The sequence below is a fragment of the Marmota flaviventris genome, chromosome 8 (genome assembly GCF_047511675.1).
Source record: "Marmota flaviventris isolate mMarFla1 chromosome 8, mMarFla1.hap1, whole genome shotgun sequence".
Lineage (NCBI taxonomy): Eukaryota > Metazoa > Chordata > Mammalia > Rodentia > Sciuridae > Marmota > Marmota flaviventris.
The window spans coordinates 96,031,164-96,053,984 of NC_092505.1; the positions used below are offsets into that span (position 1 = coordinate 96,031,164).

At 42.3% G+C, this 22,821-nt stretch overlaps 1 protein-coding gene across 1 annotated transcript in view; it reads left to right on the forward strand.

Moving 5' to 3' along the window:
- Slc7a14 (solute carrier family 7 member 14) overlaps positions 1-22,821 on the forward strand; it is a 52,238-nt gene that overhangs the window by 24,081 nt on the left and 5,336 nt on the right. Inside the window, exons 4-6 of the mRNA XM_027942209.2 lie at positions 8,080-8,226; positions 10,680-10,888; positions 13,095-13,972. Coding sequence (XP_027798010.1) covers positions 8,080-8,226; positions 10,680-10,888; positions 13,095-13,972 — 1,234 coding nt within the window. The remainder of the gene's footprint in view (positions 1-8,079; positions 8,227-10,679; positions 10,889-13,094; positions 13,973-22,821) is intronic.

Genomic DNA, 22,821 nt, shown 5'->3' on the forward strand with positions numbered 1-22,821 from the left:
AGAGCGCTTGCCTAGCATGTGTAAGGCACTGGGTTCGATTCTCAGTACCACTTATTAATAAATAAAGGTCCATCAACAACTAAAAAAAAATTTTTAAAGATACACATTTTAAAAAGAAAAGATGCTTGGAGAAGACAAGGACTTGCTATTAAGCACACTGTGTTAAGTAGCAGAATCAGGACCCAAAACCAGGACTGTGGACTCCAAAGCCTGTACAAGAATAGCTCAGTTCTGTAGAAGTCTGTTCCAGTCTACTAAGACAAACAGGCACATAAATAAACAGACAAGGCAGTAAAGGAAGCCAGGGAGAGTGGACGCAAAAGGGAAGGATGAGGCTTGCCTTGGTATAAAATTAGGCAAAGGACAGTTTTTAATCCAGTCCCAACATTTGACCCGCTGAAAGTCTGAGGGCATTTGAGCTGGCTCATTGGAGGGCTGGTTGTAAATTCCATTCCAGAGGCATGGTTCACAGCAGAGAAATCTACCTAGTGTTGTCAGGGAGTTGGCAAGAGAGCAGGCTAGACCAAAGGACATTTTCAGGTCTCATCCCCATGATCTGGTGGTGTGGTTTATGTTAAACCCAAATGAGAAGGTCAGAGTGGCAAATTCCTTACAATGACAGGTGGTTCTAAGTTGTGTCTGGTTTCTTTCTCTAGTATAACTAAAAATGCTCATTTTGGGATTTATTGGTAAAATTCACAAGCTTTTTTTTTTTTTTTTTTTTTTTGATGGTAGAACATAAATCCTCTAGAGAATTTTCAGCTGGCAGGAATCTTAGAGGTCCTCTGGTCCTATTCCCTCATCTGACAAAAGAATGAATAACCAGAGGCCAAGAGAGAAGAGTCTGCTTAGTTCTGGGGGCAAAAATGCAAGTCCAAGAGTCTATTGGCTTTGCTTGTGTAGCTTTTGCTTAAACTGGTTTCCCTCCAAGATGTCCAGGGATCCGAAATCACTCTTGGAGAACACTCAAAATAACTTCTGTTTATTCTGAACTGTGCCATGCTGTTCAATGCAGAGAAACAAGCAAGGGAGCAATTTAATTCAAAATTTCTATCTTTGTGCTTATCTATAAAAATTCCGCAGAACCACCAAGTTCATCACTCCCTTCTGAAATGAAAAAACAATGAAACTGGTTAAAACCAGAAGAAGAGACAAAGAAATACTGTTGACCCTATTCTGCATTTCCACATCTTTATTTTCTTATGATACAAATTGTTCCCTTCCTATCACATAAAAGAAACAACAAAATGTAAAAGTGAAAAGAGAGAATGTTTTCCTGGAATTCAATTGCATTTTTTTCTTATAGTTCATGAAAATGTTCTCACCATTTTCTTAACAACATAAGAAATTATCGGGTCATAGATTTCGTACAAGACTTTGGCATCAGTTAACCTTCGTGCTCCTGGTATTCTCTTCGTATCAGCGGAAAAACAAATTGCACCAAATGCTTTCAAACAAGAACAAAACCTTAGCTGTTTTTATGCTTACATTCTTGCAGTTACAAATAGTTATGGTGGTGAGAGGAAAAGAGCTGGCACTTACTGACTACCCTGTTGAATGCTGGAATCACACTTTTGAATATTATCTCTCTTATAATAATACTTCAAAGCGGGTGATGTTAGCCCCAACTTAAAAGCAGAGAATGCAGGGTGCAGAGAAACTCACCCCTGACCAGCTGTGGGGCAGCCTATGTGGGGTAACCTACCTGATCTCACTTAGCCAGTCAGTTCCAGGACTAAAGTTCCCGCCCAGTTCTGTGTGACTCCCAAGCTCTTTTCTACTTTATCAAGTACCTTGTTGTAAGTCTTCTTTAAAACAATAAAATAATAAGGTAATTCATGTGGCATGTTCTATTTATTTTTAAATTTTCACAAAGTCTTGGAATCTTGGAGCTGGGAGGAACATTAAAAGATAATCAGGCTCTTTTCTTGCCAGAGTCCTCCTAATGGCTCACCTGCATGGCGCACACTGTAGCTCAGGCCCCAGGTAGAGTAGAAAGAGTTCATATCCTCTGTGAAAAAGCTCTTTCCACACTCTAAAGGAGATTAAACAAGCCTTGTAGGCTTTTCTTTCCCCTGGTGCTTTGTTCTGGGGTCTTGATTTTCTTTTGAGGTCCCTTCTTCCCTTCTCAGGGGCTCCACAGCCCTCCTCCATTAAGGACCACCTTGTCAAGGAAGGAGTAATCAAGTCAGCCTTAGGGGTCCCTCGTCCTGGGGTTCCCACCAGCTTCTGTACCAAGGGAAGATCAGAATTTAGGCATTAAAAAAAAAAGAAAAGAAGTCTGACTTTCCTACCGTTTTCCATTTTCTGTGTGATAAACTCTTTCTTATATACGTTTCAATTAATCTTCATAAGAGCCCTATAAAATAAGTATGACCATCTCCACTCTTAGACCAAAATAACGGGTTTTAAAAATTGAAGATCACAGATCTGGACTGTAATAGAGGAAAATCCAATCCCCATCCTGGATGAGCCAACGCCCATATTTACTCCATTTCCCCCCCCCACCCTAGGTTTGGACCTGTGGGACCCATTGTCTTTTTTTGCACCTTGGTTACCACCTCCTCCAACACACACCTACTATCTTCAGTAGACTTGTCATTGTCACCAAAAAAGCTTAACTGGGATTTTGGATTTTCAGCGCAAATCCATTAACCCTGAAGGGAACTCAAGTGTACGTCCTAGTGACTGTGACTAAAAGTATCATCTGAGGCTGAGGCCCAGCCCAGTGTGAAGACATTGCTGACTCATCCTCTCTGCTCTCTGCTTGGCCTTGGATTGCTACAGAGTACATTTCCTCCCTAGTACGTGGGCCTGGCCCTATTCTTTCTCAACTTTGGTTTCAGGTCACTTTTCCAGTCCAGCAAGGCCCCTGTGAATTTAAATCCTATTTTTGAAGGTCTCCTCTCATGAGCATATTATCCACTGAGGTAGTAAACACATTTCCCATTCTTACCTAACAAATATCAACAAGAGTGTATTTCCTACTTAGCAGCTGCATGAACTCTTCACTCCTTTGGGAAACCTTGACCCCTACTGCTGACTGGGAGACTAATGCAGAGTTCCAATCTACTTTGGGTAGGATGGACTGGGGATCACCATTTTTCGGGGACTGGGGAATACCATTTTTGGGGGCCATCATTTGTAAGGATGCATTTGTAAGGATGACATTAAACATAATTCTCAAGAACTTCAAAAGGGTTAAGGAACAGCCAGTCCTCACAAGCCTGCTAGTTCCCCTGCTCCAATTGCTTCCTTCCAAAGAAAATAGCTTAAGGAATGGTTTACTCACTTACAGGTCTGGGTCAAATGCTTCTTGGGTCTTGAAGAGCTTAAGAACAACAAACATTTTCCCCCTATATCAAGTAACTCCAGCCCTGAGCTGAACCCCGGCTTCCATCTGCAATTTCTCATCCCCTGAAAATTGTTGGATATGTGTTCCCTTTATGTTATTTGTTCTTGATGCTATCTTACAGTTTTTCTTTCACCACGTAAGATACTCTACCAGCACAAATAGCTCCCAGGAAAATGGTCGGCAGCAAGCATGTGTGGGGAATTCTGACAACCTCCCAAACAAAGGGAAAGTTGTTTCTCATGTTCCCCACATCTGAATCCATTTGTTGGAACCTATTAGCACATTCCAGTGTCAATGGTGGATGGGCTGCTAATAGAGCTGGGGCACGAGGGTGGTTGAAAAATGCTATTAAAGTGGGAATTTGTCTTGTACCTTGGAAGTGAATTATGTAAAGGTGCCTAATTGTCACCCAGGCATCTGGCAGACTGACCATGACAGAATATGGGAGGGCCACCGCATCCTAATGCCTCTCAAATGTCATCAAGGCACGGGAGCCTGCTTTCAAGGACCCCACACACTGAGTAGCAGGCCACTGTGACCTTGTTTTTTTTACAACTAGGTAAGCCACAGCCTTCCAGCAACTGAGGCACATGCTGCTTCCCCACAAAGCTCTTAGAGGCATGGACCCATTCTGGATCACCCGGCTTACTTTGGAAAACAACTTCAGTTTTGCCATCAAATTTAAAAGTCAATACAATTTCTAAATTATGTAAGACGCTAAAGGAAAGAATTAGGATAAAGTACCAATAACCCCAGAAACACACAAACACATGCATTCTCACACACATACACACACACACACACACACACACACACACATACACACCACTTTACTCACCAATTGTATTCCCAGATGCTCACTCCCAGGGAACCTCACATATTCTTTCATGCATGTAAAGGTATCCTAATCATAAACGGACAGATAGGAGATCTGGAGAGAGTGAAGTGGAAAACAGTTTTAGTGATTATTTGGGTAGAGATGCACCTACACAGTCTCATTTCATGACTCTTTTATATTTACCATTTGCAGGAAGAAAAACTCATTTGAATTAACTCAAGGAAAAAGGCAACCTTTTTGCTAATTTTGTCCTCCCTTTGATAATCTGTTTATTTAATCTGTGTCTCGATTAGCCAGGTATGCTTGACCTTAGCAGCTGTGCTGGTCTTTGCCCCTTTGCCTCCACTGCCCAGGTCCATTCTCCACCCCTCATGCTCTGTCCTGTGCTCCAGAAGACTCCTTGCTCATTGCTTCCTGTTGGGTTTAGCCAGTGGAAGATGTTATCAGGTGAGCAGAAGACGAGAAGAGGAAAAGGCCAGGGGATTTCTTCCTCATTCCCTCCCAGCCCTGGAACCACACTGGCAGTCCCTGTTCTACCTCTCCAGCTCCCCATGGCATCCAGGAACACACTTCTACCCTGCCTCTGGGCTTAGGATTATACCATCTTACTATTTCCTCAACATCCCAAGTTGGCTCCTTAACCCTGCCTTACACACTGGTTCATACTCACCTACAGTCCCTTCTTTGATGTCATTTCATTTGAATCATCCGAGTTAAATTCTGTTGACTGCCTAATGCAGGAAAACCTCCAGATGTCCTAACTTTGATCTGTTCAGTTTTTCTTCAACTCTAATTGCTTTTCATATTCCATAGATGCAAATTCAGGCTCACATACATCCTCTTTATAAACATTCTCTCTCTTCCCAGCTTGATAATACTTAATTTTCTGGTATCTAATCATTATCAATAATTGCCATCCATTCTTTCATTCATCTGGAAAATAAAAAGCATTTATGTTTTCCAAATAATGTAAATACCTAATAATATTTTCCAGTTTGTTATTACAGTCAAGTTTGCATTTAGGTTCTTGCAGACTCCAAATATTCCAGACTTCAAATCTTCCAAGGTCATGTTCAGAGTACTTTTGGCTCATGACTTTATCACCATTACCAAACACAGTGCCTGACACATGGCAGCGCTCTCTCTCTCTCTCTCTCTCTCTCTCTCTCTCTCTCTCTCTCTCCCCCTCTCTCTCTCTCTCTCTCTCTCTCTCTATATATATATATATATATATATATATAGAGAGAGAGAGAGAGAGAGAGAGAGAGAGAGAGAGACAGTTCTAAATGAAGGAGAGTAGAATAAGAAGAGGAGGAGAAAGAAAAAAGATAGGAGGAGAAGGAATTTGTTCTCTTGGGTTTTATCTGCTCTAGAAAAATTTATAATAGTAATAATAGTAATGGTGGTAAAAGTTAATATTCATTGAAATTGAACTACATGTTATTATTATCTCCCTTTTAGTGATAAAGAAACTTAAGGATTAAGAGGTTAGGAATCTGTTCTACATCATCAAGCTAATATGTGGCAGAACCAGCCCAGGTCTGACAGTCTACAAGGACTACTGTTCTAATAAACAAAAATCCACAAATTCATGGCTCTGGAGTCCCCTCTGGAGCCTACAGGGCACCTCCACCTCAGCTGTGATACTCTCGGTACTTCAGAAATTCGTAGGTATCCATGCTTTCTACAGAGCCTCCCACTCTTCAGGTTACACATCCCTGGGTCCCCCATTATGCCTCATGTATTGTGGTTCATAGACCTCTTGCTTTTTTCTAAGGATATTATTCAAATTTACCTGCTACTGTGCCAGGTACCGTGTGATTTACAGGAGTGGGATGTGCCCATGGCTGAGTGTCTACCTGTCTTCCTCTGTGGAAGGGAAGAAAGATGCTAAAGGAAAGGAAAGCAAGACCTGTTTTCTGGAAGCTGTCTTACAGTGAGGCTTGGCTTGGTCAGGATAACCTAGTGAGCCTGCAATCCCATCATCTGCTCATCCTTGAATACCAGTGATATGTTCTAGACAAGTGAAAGCCAGCACCATTTCAAGACTGTGAATCTCCCTGGATAGGGAGATGAAATCTGTTTTCTCTCCTTGTCTGGCAGCCAAATCCACTTTCCATACCCTGACATGAAGGGTTTTTCAGGAGGCAAAGTAGCTCTCTTGCTTTCCAGAAAGTAGCACTCGCAAGATGGAACCACTTATGTTTGGGAAGTTGTTTTTGCCTGACTTATTAGAATAGACAGGAATTCTTAAATTTTTGTGCCATAGACCCCTTTGCAGTTTGATGAGGCTTATGGACGCCTTATGAAAATTAGGATTTTCAATGAAGAACCCAATTATGCAGTAATTCGAGGCAAATCAATCATATTTAAATAGAGTAATAAATATTTTTAATTGTGATACAAAAACAATGTGCTTCTTAATTAGTGCTTTAAATACTAATATCTATTATTATATCAGATTGTTATTGGTGACAGAAATCACAGGTACTCTGAGTCACCTGCATTCATGGTGGAAAGAAATGCTAACATCCAGTTGGAAATTATTGAAAATAAAAAAATGTAACTCTTTCCCAGCAGAGCCCCTAAATGTCCCTGCCCTGAGGGTAAGAACCCCTAGCTAGGCTAGGGATGGAAACATTAGAATCTCCGTTGGGAGGGACTGTAAAAGATACTAGCTCATTTTACAGATGAGCAAAGGTTGCTTTTGAAGGTTTAAGAAGCTCTTCAATTTTTTGATATACCTTGTAGGTTCTAGTATCCAGTATCTTGGTTTTTCCATATGAAGAAGTTAGTGTGTAAGGTAAGGGCAAAAATTTTAGACAAGCATCTGCTCGGCTTTGAATGACATCATTTATAAGTTGAATGTAGAGAAAAAGCAGGGGAAATATTCCAATCTACCAGGGACCTCACTTCTTGGACCCCTCTGGAGGTTGCATCTTGTCCCCTCAACCAGTCACACAAGTCCAAAAAAACATCTCTCATCTTCCCCTACAAGGACATCCTCCGAGTATTCAGAGGAATATTTTTTACTTCCAGCTAATAATGAAAATACTGAGATGGGGAAAACTCATTTAAATTTCAATAGATTCTTTAGAAGGAAGTCACACATTCCTCAGTGGAAAATTTTCACTGATGTCTTAACGTAGACCCCATCGCCCTTGGAGGCTTTCAGGCTCTGACAGACAGACATGCAGCAGATGTGGCTGGATGCCCACTCCCCAGCTTCGCTCTGACCTCCTGCCTCATGCCCAGCTAGGTCACTTAAACCTCCAAAAGGATCAGAAAACCAAACTCCGTCTCTACTGTCTTCCCTTTGAAGGCAACAGAACATCTAAAGATCTGAAAATCTTTTATATCATTTCAGATCTGGAAGTTACTCACAGAGATTATCTATCAGGGACACTAACGTGACATGGGGCAGGAAAATTCTTCTTTGTGCAGAAGTACCTGAGTCCCCTCCACTAAATGTCAGAAGCTCCCTCCCTCGCCAAACATCCTTAAGCCACATAGCCCATGGCTGTGGTTGAGAACTGTTGGAGGAAAATAAAAGCTAATGAGTTCCCTAAGACATAGAGATAGCCAATATATTGATTTACTGATACTCCCACTTGCTTCCAAAAAAGGATTCAAATGTGTTAAATGATCCAATTTTTATTTGGCCATAAAAAATTCTTATCTCCACTTAACACCTGAGGAAATTGCTCAGTCACACAGAGAGAAAGCAGAGGAGACCAGAACTTGGGTGTTCGGTGCCAGCTCTACCATGTTACTCCCTCCTCTACTCAGTAACTTCTGCAGGACATTGGGCCACTGTGGGTGCCACATTGAAGGCCCTGGTGCTGCCCTAAACTCCTGAGCCTGACAGATGCCATTATCCCTACAGGTGCTGCAAGGAGCGGCCACATGTTTCTATGCTTTCATTGGCTTTGACATCATTGCCACCACCGGAGAGGAAGCCAAGAATCCCAACACGTCCATCCCTTACGCTATCACTGCCTCCCTGGTCATCTGCTTGACAGCCTACGTGTCTGTGAGTACCAAATGCTGAACAGACCCTCCTCCTGGACTTTTTATATTTAACCTGAAAATGTGGCTCTAGGACTGTGTCCCCTCCTCTGTCAGGAAGTAGGCTTTGCCTTCTGCCTTCTGGGCATTTGGATGCCAAGATGTCAAGAAGAAACTCAGGACTTCCCTCAGGAGAGGAGCAGCCCCAGACCCTTTCGGCCTTCACCTCTGGAGTCCCCACCCTCATCCCCCGCTACACCCAGGCTCGCAGTTCCTGCCGCTGTCCCAGGGCATGGTGTGCAGGGAGTGGGCTGCCATCCAAGGAGCTCAGGTCATAGGCTGGCAGTAACGGGTGGTGTGCGAGCAGAGCCACTGTGGCCTCTGTGCACAGCCCTCAATGCTCCTCTGTCTTCTGGGAGCTTCCCGGCAGCAAAGAGGCGAGGCTCCCGCAATGGGGAGAGAGAATCCATTGTCCTCTGGAGACTCTCTTCCCCTTCATCCTAGGGTGGGGGAGATGCAATTTCTTTCGTCTGTTGCCCCATCTTTTCACACTATCTCAAATCCATCCTCGGGGTTTCCCTGCCTAAGGTGGCTCTCAGAGTAAAGCCCTCAGCCTCCTCTCTCAGGACCCCTGAGACGCTCCTCCTACATCTTTGATGTTTCATCGTCCAGCTCCCACTTCCAATTTCTATCACAGAGATTGTTCAGCCATATCCAATATCCCCTAAGTGCCTTGCAACAGAGAGAACCTGATGGCTGCTGAGCCATCAAGTGTGGGGTCACACAAATGCTCCAATGTCCTGAGGGTCCTACTGACTTGGGTCATGATTAGGAAAGAGCTAGCAGCTGGGGGTGCAGCCTGTCAGCCCTGCCATTCCTCATTCAAAAAATAAAATCATCTTTAGCCACCAATTAAGGAAGTCTGACCTATTCATGGTTAAGGCAATCTGCAAAACAGGATTGTCCTAGAAGCCAAACAAAAACAGGAGAGTATCCTTAGATATGGTTGAGAGCAATTTAGTGCCCAGACAAATGTTTTATGCATGGGTCAATTTATCACCTCCCTCTATACACACAGGTGCAAGTGGCTTCATCCTATGCGCACTTTGATTATCCCTGAGGGCAGAAAATTGAGGGAGAGGTGGCAGGGTAGTAGGGGCAGCAGAGACACCCTGCTCTACATTTGCTTTCTGCCCTTTCCTCATGCCTCCCCTTCTCCAGAAGGGGCCTTTGCAGCACACACACAACAAAGTCAATATTCACAGTTCCTTTCTTAGAAGAGCAACATTATAGACTACAGAATGAGTCTATGCCTCTACCAAATTTTTGCTCATCCTGATCTAACATGGCCAGGAGACTCAATGTGCCTTGCTGTAATCCAACCCTACCCCATCCCCAAAGGGAATGTAGCAAGTGGTGGTATCCCTGGGACGCATTCTATTTTAGACTATGTGGGCTTTAGCTTTGCCTCGGGAGCTGCTTGCTCTTGTACTGGTCAGCAGGCCCCATCACTGTGGTAAAACCCAAATTGCTAGACTATGATGATACATCTTGCTATCTTCCCTAGTATCTCATATTTTCACTAGAGGATCTTGGCTCCTGGGGACCTGGCAAAGAAACGGTCTACCTATGACTACCCTCTCCCTTTCAGGCTTTGAACTCCCTTAGTTCAGGATTGGTCTTCACAGGCCTGAGGGAACTCATATCTGATCATATGACTGGTGGCTCCATTTTCTTGAGCCAATTCTGAAAGACCAATGTCATGGCAGATCTATGCCATGTGAAGGAATATAGGTCCTGGAGCCCCCAGCCAAGTATTCCCTGGTTAAGCAAAGCCACAGTGGTCTTACCAGGGTAGGACTGGATTCCATCTTGATGCCATATTGTCTTCCTTGGCCTGCATGACCCCCAGAACTGAGCTAGAGAGAGGAAATGGAAATATGAGTCTGCATTGTGGTCCCATTTGTTAACTGGTTATGGGCCTCCTAGGAGCTTACCTTTGGAGTTTTGATCTTGGGTGTTTGGAGTAAAAGGAGTACAGATAAGGCCCTGTAGGACCCTGAAAGAATAAAAGAACTGAGAGTCTTGTCCTTGAGGGCAGCTATTCACGGTCACTGCTAGCAGTGACCTTCCTGGATACAGCTCCTTCCATCTGGTAGTGTCTGTCCCCATTGCACTATCCATGTAGCTCTGATTTCATGGGGCAGAAACACTTACTCCTCAGATATGAGAAGGCCACAGAGAGATATTAGACATTATTTGAACCAGTTCGCTAAAGTTGCATGTGAGAAGAAATGGAGGCCAAGAGCCCCAGAGGCTGAATAACTGATCTAAAATAAAGCCACATGCCAATCAGTGGTAGATCCAAACTGCTGTGCAAGGCTCTGCCTCCAGGTCCAGAGGACCTCTTCTCCTGCAGGCCATCTACCATGCTGTCAGTTTCTCCACCTCCAGCCATATCTTCTCTTCTTTTCACAGGTGAGCATGATCTTAACTCTGATGGTGCCATATTACGCCATTGACACAGAATCCCCACTCATGGAGATGTTTGTGGCTCACGGTTTCTATGCTGCAAAATTTGTAGTAGCTATTGGGTCGGTTGCAGGACTGACAGTCAGCTTGCTGGGCTCCCTCTTCCCAATGCCAAGGGTCATTTATGCCATGGCTGGTGATGGGCTCCTTTTCAGGTAAGGGCTATGCTCTGTGAAATGTCCTCTGCCGTCCTGTGTCTTTCAAGGAAAACTGTCACCCACTGTCAACTGGACAGAATTTTGATAAGTGCTTTTCACATACACTGTGGACCTTGTTATATATCTTGAGAGAGAGTTTGAGTCTAAAGAGCTCAGGCCCTAAAACAGTCCCTCAGAGTGACTCAGGGTCCCTCAGTCTGGTACTAACTGGTACTAATGGACCTGTTCCCTCACCTGCCCTTCTCTCTTTGACATTGTATCCCCCTTGTGAAGATGGTGAGTGTCAAATCACTATACAAAGGACTAGAGGAAAGGGTGTAGGTGGGGCTCCAAAGGGAAGAACCTGCCCAGGGGACATTTTAGACCTGCCCTCATATTGAGACCAGTTGCCTGTCCCTATCTTCACAGCTCCACTAAAGTTTAAAAAAAAAATTAACAATCAGAAAGAAGATAAAACCCTCACAACAGAATCTAGTAACTGTAGCAGCAATAGCTACTATTGTTGGACTTTCCCAGGTGCTTTGTGTATAGTATCCCATTTAGTTCTCACAACAACTCTGTTTTGCAGATGGGTATACTAGGAATTAGAGAGGTTAAAAAACAAATATTACCTCAAATCTCTGATTCAGAGGCTAAGATTTGAACCCAGAACTATCTGACTCCCAAAGCCAAACTCTTAACTACTAACATATAGACGGACAGTTCTAGTCCCCTACATTGGCAATGAATTGGCCTATCTGACCAGGGCATAAAGGGATGTGGCCCTGCCACTTGGTCCCCAGGCCCACCATGGGAAGCCAAGGAACTCTCAGGAGTGCAGAGAGAGCTGCCCCAGGTACTTTATCTCTACCACCAACTGTCATCTGCTCCATGTATGGGTTGGTAAGCAGATCAAGAAGGGCTTACCAAAGACCAAATGTTGTCTAAAAGGGGAAAAAAGGGAATGGGAGAATGAGGAATGGGAAAGACAGTAGACTGAATCAGACATAATTTTCCTATGTTCCTATATGAATACACAACCAGTGTAACTCTACACCATGTACAATCATAAGAATGGGAAGTTATACTCCATGTATTTATAATGTGTCAAAATACATTCTACTGTCATGTATAACTAAAAAGAACAAATTAAGGGGCTGGGGCTGGGGCTTAGCAGTAGCACACTTGCCTGGCATGTGAGAGGCACTGGGTTTGATTCTCAGCACCACATATAAATAAATAAAATAAAGGCCTATCAATGACTTAAAAATTTTTTTTAAAAAGGACAAATTAAAAAATAATAATAATAAAGAAAGAAAAGAAAAAGAAGGGCTTACATTGATGGAGGAGTGAACACATCACACATCCAAAATGTTTTTATGCTTCAAAGAAAACAAAGAGGGAAGATGCAGGGACTTTGGGCAAATTTATAGTTCTGTGTGAATCTTGAAAATAAGGGAGAAATGATAGAGGATGAAGGAGGCAGGACCAGGAGAAGAGAGAGGAAGAGGAAGCCTCCTTCATCCTATAGGAACTGCAACAGAAGTGCATGCCATTGATGGCCCTGTTGGTCTTCTCTTCTTTAGGGAGTAACTAGCTAAACTTGAACCTGTATCTCTGAGCACAGCTTCTTAATTATTGGGCTATTTGTCCAGCTACACTTCTGTACTTTTATTGCAAGGCAGTCTTTCTCAAGCTCTAGAACCCTTTAGAGGTCTTTTAAAGAGCAATTTGCTAAGCACCACCCTGAGAGATTCTGAGGTAGCAGATCTTGGTAAAACCTGACAAGATCTACTTTTAACAAGCTAAAGGTGATGCTGATGCTGCAAACCTACAGGTTCGGGGGATTCCCAAGCAGTTGCATGACTTCCTCTAACCATCCCTTTTTCCCAGCATACCCTTGGGCTCTAATTTAGATCTCCCACAGACCTCCTAGATTCCGCCTTTTTTGTCTCATAGTGAATAGAAAATTTAATGAAGACGTTTGCCTCAAAATCAAGGAATTAAAGTGAATTCTCTCTAAATGACACTCCAGGAGCCAACCCATAACGTAGAAATAGCAATTAGAATTAAGGCAGTGTGCACAAGTAAATTGGAAGGGCAGGATAAGGAGGCGCTAACCACACAAACCTACAAACACTCTGGTCCCCTACATTGGCCATGTTAGAATCAGTCACCATCTGTGTGGCATGCCATTAACTCTCCGCTTGCTCCTCTGCTGCAGGTTCCTGGCTCACGTAAGCTCCTACACAGAGACTCCAGTGGTGGCCTGCATTGTGTCAGGGTTCCTGGCAGCTCTGCTCTCGCTGCTGGTGAGCCTGAGAGACCTGATAGAGATGATGTCCATCGGCACACTCCTTGCCTACACCTTGGTCTCCGTCTGTGTCTTGCTCCTTCGATACCAACCTGAGAGTGACATTGATGGTTTTGTCAAGTTCTTGTCTGAGGAGCACACCAAGAAGAAGGAGGGCATTCTGGCCGAATGTGAGAAGGAAACCTGTTCTCCTGTGAGTGAAGGGGAAGAGTTTTCCAGCCCGGCCACCAATACATGTGGGGCCAAAAACCTACCATCTTTGGGAGACAATGAGATGCTCATTGGGAAATCAGACAAGTCCACCTACAATGTCAACCACCCCAACTATGGCACCGTGGACATGACCACAGGCATAGAAGCTGATGAATCTGAAAACATTTATCTCATCAAGTTGAAGAAGCTGATTGGGCCCCGTTACTACACCTTGAGAATCCGACTGGGTCTTCCAGGCAAAATGGACCGGCCCACAGCAGCAACCGGGCACACGGTGACCATCTGCGTGCTCCTGCTCTTCATCCTCATGTTCATCTTCTGCTCCTTCATCATCTTTGGTTCTGACTACATCTCAGAGCAGAGCTGGTGGGCCATCCTTCTGGTTGTTCTGATGGTGCTGCTGATCAGCGCCCTGGTGTTTGTGATCCTGCAGCAGCCAGAGAACCCCAAGAAGCTGCCCTACATGGCGCCTTGCCTCCCCTTTGTGCCTGCCTTTGCCATGCTGGTGAACATCTATCTCATGCTAAAGCTCTCCACCATCACATGGATCCGGTTTGCAGTCTGGTGCTTTGTGGGTAAGCAACTTCCCCTGGAGCCTTTTTTTAAGGTCTTGAACAGGCTTATCCCAAAATTACCTCCTAACTGGACTAGACACCTCCATTCTTAGAGAAATCTGGCTGGTTCTATGGACCTTTGCTTGCTTGCTTGCTTTCCCCTGCCCCCTCTTTTTACTCTCTTGCTTCCACATATGACCTTGGCTTTCTGAATGTGGCTTATTTCACTTAACATCATGCTTTCAAGTTCCATCATTTTCCTGCAAATTACATAATTTCATTCTTCTTTATGACTGAATACAAGTCCATTGGGTATGTAGACCACATTTTCTTTATCCATTCATCTGTTGATGGAAACAGCTAGACTGGTTCCATAATTTGGCTTATGTGAATTAAGCTACTATAATCATGAGTATGCATGTGTTAATTCTTTAGGATATATTCTGAGGAGAGGTATAGCTGGGTCAAATGGTAATTCCATTCCTAATCTTTTGAGGAAGCTTCCATAGCAGTTATACTAATTTACAACACCACTAACAACGTTTCCCTGATATCCTTTACAGCATCTGTTATTTTTTGTATTCTCACTGGCTGCCATTGTAACTGGAGTAAAATGAAATCTCAGTGTAGTTTTAATTTGCATCTCTCTAATTGCTAAAGATGTTGGATATTTTTTCATATATTTGTTGATCATTGTATTTCTTCTTTTGAGAAGTGTCTGTTTAGTTTATTTGTCCATTTATTAATTGGATCATTGGGGGGGTGGAGGCTTTTTGAGTTTTTTATATATATTCTGGATATTAATCCCCTGTCAGAGAGTAGCTAGCAAAGATTTTCTCCCATTCTGTAGGCTTCTCTTCACACTCTTTATTGTTTCCTTTGCTATGCAAAAGCTTTATAATTTGATTCCATCCCACTTATTGATTCTTGGTTTAATTTCTTTTTTTAATATTTTTAGTTGTAAATGGACACGATTTATTTATTGATTTATTTATTTATTTATTTATTTATTAACATGGTGCTGAGAATCAAACCCAGTGCCTCACATGTGAAGGCAAGCACTCCACCCTGAGCCACAACCCCAGCCCTTGGTGTTTGTTTGTTTGTTTTAATTTTGTTGTTGTTGTTGTTTGTAGATGGACACAATACTTTTATTTTATTTATTTATTTGTTTTTATGTGGTGCAGAGGATCAAACCCAGTGCCTCACACATGCTAATGAAGTACTCTACCACTGAGCTACAACCCCAGCCCCCTAGCCCTTGGTTTTATTTCTTGAGTATTAGGGATCTTATCAAGGAAGTCAATGCCTGCACTAATATTTTGGTGGGTTGGCCCTGTGGTTTCTTCTAGAAATTGCAGTATTTCTGGTCTAATTCCTAGTTCTTTGATCCACTCTGAGTTCAGGGTGAAAGATATGAACTAATCTCTCCCTCTACGTATGCATAATCAGTTTTCCCAGCATCATTTATTAAAAAGGCTGTCTTTTCTCCAACATATGATTTTGGCACCTTAGTCTCTGTGTCTTCTATTCTGTATCACTGGCCTATGTGTCTGTTTTTATGCCAGTACCATGCAGTTTTTGTTACTACAGCTCTGTAGTATAATTTGAAGTCAGGTATTGTGATGCCTTCAGCATTTATTTTTGTTTTTAATTGGTTTGGCCATTCTGGGTTTCTTATTTTTCTAAATGAATTTTAGAAGTGTTTTTATCTGTGAAAAACTGAACCCTTGCTCTCTGCATTAGAATCAAGAAAGCCAGTTGTCCCCTTCCTTCCTGCTGTTCTTGGTCATTGGTTCTGGAAGAATAATGCTGATCAACCCTGATGGAATTGAATAGTGAATGACTGAAGTTCTTGTGCAAGGATAATTAGTATCAGAAAAAAATTTGCTTAAATAAACACATTTTTTAAAAGAGGGGAGGGGGCTGAGGTTGTGTCTCAGCGGTTGAGCACTCGCCTAGCACCTACAAGGCCCTAGGTTTGATCTTCAGCACTACATAAAAATAAATAAATAAAATAAAGGTATTGTGTCCACCTACAACTAGAAAATAAATATTCTAAAAAAAATAAAAGAGGGGAGGGACAAAAATAGCATAGACACAAGAAAGAGGAAGAGTTTGCTTGGAATTCTGCTGTAAAAAATAAAAATGGTGAGGGGCTGGGGTTGTGGCTCAGTGGTAGAGCTCTTGCCTAGCTGAGTTCCATCCCCAGCAGCACATAAAAAAAGCTAAATAAACAAAATAAAGGTATTGTGTCCATCTATAAATAAAAATGTTTTTAAAACTTTTTTAAAGAAAATAAAAATGATGAAACAAAAAATTATGAAAATTTGTTTCTCATTTGGCAAAATTAAATGAGAAGAACAATTATACTCTAGTTTTTAAAATGAACAAAGTATGGATTAAATGTGGGTTTGAGGGCATTGTTTTTCTGACAACATTGCTATCATGGTACCATTTAATAGCCTTCACTTCATACTGACTTTTGTAGAATATTCAAGAGCTTTTCATTTCTTCCCCCAAGGTATTTTCTTCATTCCAACCATTCCCTTGGAGAGTGCCCACCACGCCATCATCCTTGTTGATTGTCTCTCTTCTGTTGTTAATAACCAATATGACTCTCTTAGATCAACTGTTCACAGCTTTACATATGAATTCAAGTTGTTCTGTAAAGTCACTTTCATTGACTTCAAGGTCTTACCTCTTCTGAAATTCCAAATTTTACTTCTGAGCAATGTGTATTACAGATTTTTCATATCTAACAATTGCTGATGTTTATGAGAAGGTCAGAGATTGAATTCATGACAACTTGAGATAACTAAAAGAAGCCTAATTTAAAGTTCCTTATTTAACTCTTTTTATGTCCCTTACACAGCTTCTTTGATAACAAATACTTAAGAAGGATCCTTCAGAGCTTTGAGGAACATAAAAGCAATAGATTAAGTATCCCCCTGCAAGGGGCAAGACAATCTCTGAATCAACCATCCTGGGCAAGGGAACAGAACTCCTTCCTATTCATTAGCAACTTGTCCACTGCTTTAGGCTGGGGTACTGGGGTTCAGCATGTGTCCTGTATGCCTAGAACAGTGCCTATGCTGTATGCTTAAGAAATATGTCTTACATTATTATACAGTACTTTGCAAATGGGGGAAAAAAGGAACTTCAAGTTAGAACAGTCAAAAAGGACTTTGAAGAGGTAGAATTTGAACAGGGCCTGTGATGTAAGATTTAGGTAGAAGAAACTGGGGTAAAACGCAGCAGTCAAAGAAAATGGCATGGGTCTTCCAGCAGATTCCTTGCCTCTGCAGGCCACTCTGTGCCTTCCTGTTTGTATTTTGTCCCAATCTTTCACTGCTCTAAGTCTCCTCCCTTGTTAGACTTAAGGAGATTTCTTGAGAGGACTCCACTGATTCATCAATATTTTCACCATTTATATTATTTACTTATAATCTCTCATCTCTGTTTAAATACTTTGCCACTGGAACATGTAGCTAACCAATGGAAAGATTTTATTCTGGAGAAAAGTGACCAAAGTGGGTAGAAATATTTCAGTCATGAATATGTCAAGTGAAAGAAGATACACATTCCCTCATTTACAGATGATTAAAGCTGGAGGGGCTTCCATCGCTAGCACAGTGCCACCCACAGTGTGGTGCCCATCCCATTGGTAATATTTCAGCTGGTTTTAGAGAGACATTAAATGAACTTTCTAGAATACTCCATAGTCCTAGATTTTCACATGTATTAAAAAAACCACACATACACATGAATCTGGGGTTTCACAGATAGTTTTGCTTAGGACAAAACTATAGATGATTTTTTAACTTAAAAAGCAAATCATGTTTTTTTAAAAAAAGCATTTGTACTAGTAGTACTAGTAAAGGTTCCATATGATTTATAGTAACAATACTAATAAGCATGTATCACACATCACCCATCATTCTGAAGGCTTTATTAGTGAATTCATTTACTCATCTTACATATTTAATCTCGCGGTCTTCATTTTACAGACTAAGAAACTGAGGCACTTGCCTGAGATCACTTAACTAAAGTCAAGATTAAAACTCAGGAAGGGTGGGTCCAGAGTCCATGGTCATAACCACTATATTAAAAATGTGGCATATAAATAACTAGAGGTGGGGAGACACTAATGTAGTCCACTACCTCCCTACCCTGCCCTCTATGGGCTTACAGAAGAGTAAACAAAGCTTTAAGAAATTGGATAGCATGCAAGGTCAACAGGAAGTTATTTGAAGGGCTGTTACTAGAATCCAATATGCTCACACTCAGCTGTGGGGCTCCTATCTACCAGGTGCCTCTAAGCACCTAAAAGAAGCCTGATTTTAAAGTTCCTTATTAACTTTTTTTATGTCCCTTACATAGCTTCTTTTTGTATATCCCTTACATAGCAGACTTTCTTATTTGATCAAAATGTTTAGTGGAGGGCGAGGGATATAGCTCAGTTGGTAGAGTGCTTGCCTCACATGTACAAGGTCCTGGGTTTGATCCCCAGCACCACCAAAAAAAAAAAAAAATGTTTGGTAGGGATTAACACTTAGCATCAGGATCAGCTTTGTGGGCATACAACCTGTGCACAACCTCCTGAGCTTGGTTTAAGGCTCTGCTGTTGCCATCTTGAATTCCTTATACTTTCTGAACAAGAGTCCTCATATGTTCATTTTTCACACATTCTATAACTGATTCTGCATACCTACGGTTTCTGGAGCATCAGAGGCATTTTGCAAAACTGGGGAGGTGGCAGGGGCCCTCACCTTTGGAATTAGCACTAGTTTCAAACAATAGATAGCTCCACTACCTCCTGTCTTATGACTTTGAGAAATTCACCTAATTTCTTTGGACCTCAGTTTACTCATCTGTAAAAATGCAGATAATTCTATCATCCTTAAATTGATTCCTGCTTGGGGAGCAAATGAGAAAACATTAGAGAAAGTCATAAGAAATATTTATTTCCTGCTTTTCTTTTGAAAATTCTAAAAATGATTCATTGTCTGCCAGTGTGGACAGACTAGTTATCACAAAGCACAATGTGAACATGTACTGACTCAGGCTGCCCTTCTAATTATCAAACGGAGGAAAACTCCCTGAACGCCTCTTGTAATCTTGCTGATAGCACAAACTCCAAGGTCCCTGCAGAAACCGCTACTCACTGACTCAGGAGGAGGCCACCCTGCAGAGTGGGCTGGCCAGACAGCGAGCACCACACTGATCATGATGCGCAGCCCACAAACCACATTTGGGGAAAATGGCTGGTATTTCTGGGCAGCTGCTGCTAATTGCTTTGGTATCAAGCATTTTTTAAGGCAACCAAGGATTGACAACCCTGGCTATACATCAATAATATTGTGGGTTCCTTTAGAAATATTGTAAGCCCAGGCTCCCCCACACAACCCCCCATAGATTTTTTAATTCAATTGGCCTGGGTTAGCTAAGTTTGGGGTACTTTTGAAAGCTCCCCCAGGTAATTTTAGTGGGCAGTGAGGTTTACAATGATGGAGATCAATGGTTCTACAAGTGTGGTCCCAGACCAGCAGCAATATCACTAGGGAACTAGTTAGAGGGCAATTTTGGACTCCATCCCAGACCCACCAAATCAGAATCTCTGAGGGTTATTTAGGGTTTAACAGGCCCTCACAGGGATTCTAATGGATGTTCAAATTTGAAAGCCACTGCTCTAAAGAGAAGAAGAATAGATTAACAAGCAGGGCAAATAATTTCATTACAAAAATTGTTTTTCAAAAAGAAATTTTTACAAAATTTTAAAATATAGTCATCCCAGAACCCCAAATTGGCTTATCAAATTTTTTGGAGGGGAGTACTGAAGATTGAACTCAGCAGCACTTCACCACTGAGCAACATCCCTAAATAAAAATACAAAATAGGGCTGTATAGGGATGTACCTTGCTTTTGCTGAGACTGGCCAGCCCACTTTGCAGAGTAGCCTCCCGCGCTGGTGGGATTACAGGCATGCACCCCACCCGGATGGTTTATCAAATGTTTAATGATCATATAGAATAAATACCCCATATCTTCACTTCTAAGCCTCTAAAAGATCCGATTTTTCTTCTCAAATTCTCTATTCACAGTATAAGTTTCCTAGGAAGAGCAGTAGAGATATTTTTAAATGGAGCTTCTTATGAAACATGAGCTACTTTTTAAAAAGAAAATTTACATGGTTAAGCTGAGTCATAACTTGATAATCTTAGATACATTTTTTTATTCAACCTTCTCTAAATGAATCTTAATTATAGCATTTTTGTAACAATGTTTTGCTAAGCTTTTGACCTTCAGAAAAGCATAACTCATAGAGTAAAATGTAATACAATCTCCAACAAGATTACCCAGCACATGTTTCTTCTCCTTCAGACAAGAGCAATAATGCAAACAGTAAATGTTTATTAATCCCAACAAAGTGAACACAAAGCTGCCTTCATTTCCTTTTAGCTGATGCAGAATCGTAAAAGAACATCTCAAGGGGTTAGGCAGAGTCTGGGGGAATGTGAAACTAGCAGGGACTCCAGGACATGGTTCAGGCTTACTGTGCTCTGTGGGCCTTTACTATGAATTAATCATCTAGTAGCCTTGCTCATTGGCACCCTTACCTTGAGAGCCTACTCCCTTCTGATTTTTAGCAAAGGTCTCATTTGGAATATTTTTTCAATCCCTCTGAGGAGAATGGATGATTGTCTATAGATTTAGAGAACATGCAGAACTTGGGATTTGGACAGTGGACTTCATAAATCCCATACCAAAATGTAAAAATCCCAAAGAAAAGATACACCCTTGTGGTCTTTACCTGAGCTATCATCTGAAGTCCTATTGGAAATTGACCAGATGGGGAACTGAGCATAAAGTTAGGGAAAGAAGAGGAGGGAAGGAGAGGGTTATGAATTTGGGTCAGAGAAGGCACCAAGATGACCAAATTCTTGATGACGCATCCCATAGATAGGTCTGAAACTCTTCTCAGAGGCAGAGCAGAAAACAATTTGTACTTTCCACATCAAAATCATGCTAAAAAAAAAAAAAAAGTCATGAAGTCCAGGATGAGGAAGGCACAGGGCTGATGCCATTTCAAGAAAGAGGGTGTATGCAGATGAATCCTGCAATAGAGGGGGCTGCCTGCAGGCAGTGGGTGCCAGGGCAACCAGAGATGCATGGGCAGGAAGAGCCAGGACAATGGCAGGGCTCTGCCACCAGTGGCAGCCAGAATGTTGACTACCTTTGAGCCAAAAGGATGCCCGGGGAGAGAACTGTTGCAGAGGTAGAAGGCCCTGGAGCTGGTTTGAACATTTACCTGGAACAGATACCCAGCCACCAACAGGGGACAATGGGCTTCTTTTCTTCAACGTTATGTTTGTGAGATTCACTGGCATTGTTGCTTGTAGTTTTATAGTTTTATTTGTATTGTTTATTTGTGTCATTGGCTAGCCTTCACCTCTTTCATACACCACAATGTCTATCCATTTCAGTGTCCACAGACATTAGGTGGTTTCCAGTTTGGGAATGTTAAGAACACAGCTGCTATGAATTCTTGTGCATGTCCTTGGTGGACACATACAGACATATCTCTAGAATTTTTGTTAAGTTAGAAGTGGAATTGCTGGTTCATATTACTGGATGATTCCCACCCACCCCCACCTTTTTTTTTTCTTTCAGCCCTGGGGACTGAACCCAGAGGTGCTCTACGACTGAGCTACATCCCCAGCCCTTTTTTGTTTTTCATTTTGAGACAGGGTCTTGCTAAGTTGCCAAGGTTGGTCTCCAGCTTGCCATCATCCTGCCTCAGCCTCCTGAGTAGCTGGAATTACAGACATGCGCCAACACACGGGCTCCACATTCTTTTAAGAGGATTGCGTTACCTGTCATGGCTGTTATATGCCTCAAATAAAATAAGGGTCTCTAACTCCATTTTGCAGATGAGAAACTGAGCATAGAGTCACAGGGTTTCATTTCGGAGCAGTTGCAAGACCAGGGAGAAAACCTTCCTCTCCCTTCAACTGCATGCTAAGCCTGCTCCTCCTGACCACACCATATTAAACAAACCTCATTGTTATCACAATCAACAGGACACAGTGGTATTTTAAAAAATCATCAGCAAGAGTGGGAGTTGGTGGGGACTGTGGTGGGTGGGGAGGACACCTTCTCATTACCATCCAGTCTCCATTCCTGTGTTGGCAAATGTCTGTTTTGGAAAGTTGATCCCAGAGTAGTCAAAATAAAAACCCCTCCGGGCATAACAGAGGGCCTCAGCTATCTGTGGAAGGCAGGGCTTCCTGCTGGAAAGTACACCCCAGGAAGAGGCAGCTCCACCCAGCCTGAGGTCAAGTGGCCCCTCTCCTCTTGGTCCTGAGTATGGAGCTTCAGACAGAGGGCAAGGAACTCCCTGGGGACTCTAGAGATCAGAGACCTGTTCTTCAACACGAGTTTGTACCCACAGAGTCAGAAATCTACTGCTATGGCTTATGGTACCCAGTCTCTTTTCAGAGTTCAGTTTTTGTTCTAGGTTTTCTCCCACCTGTTGGAGATCCACCTCCCCGGACCCCTCTCATTTATAGTTTGAGGATCATTTGCTTAACTTGCACAGGATGGATCAACACAAATAGGGGAATAGTGCTTGGTTGATGATACTGAGGCACCCCAGCATCTAGAGGCAGGCCTGACATTCCTAAATCTTCTCAAGGGGAGCCTGAGTGGGCCAGGAACAGCCCTCAGCTTTAGCATCCGGAGATGTGAGCTCCAACGCTATTTCAGTGACTGACATCACTCTGGGATGATGGCTGAGACAGTACTTCTTCATTAAGGGCTTTAAGATCACAGAATATTTTATTATATAAACAAAGTCCATTCGATTG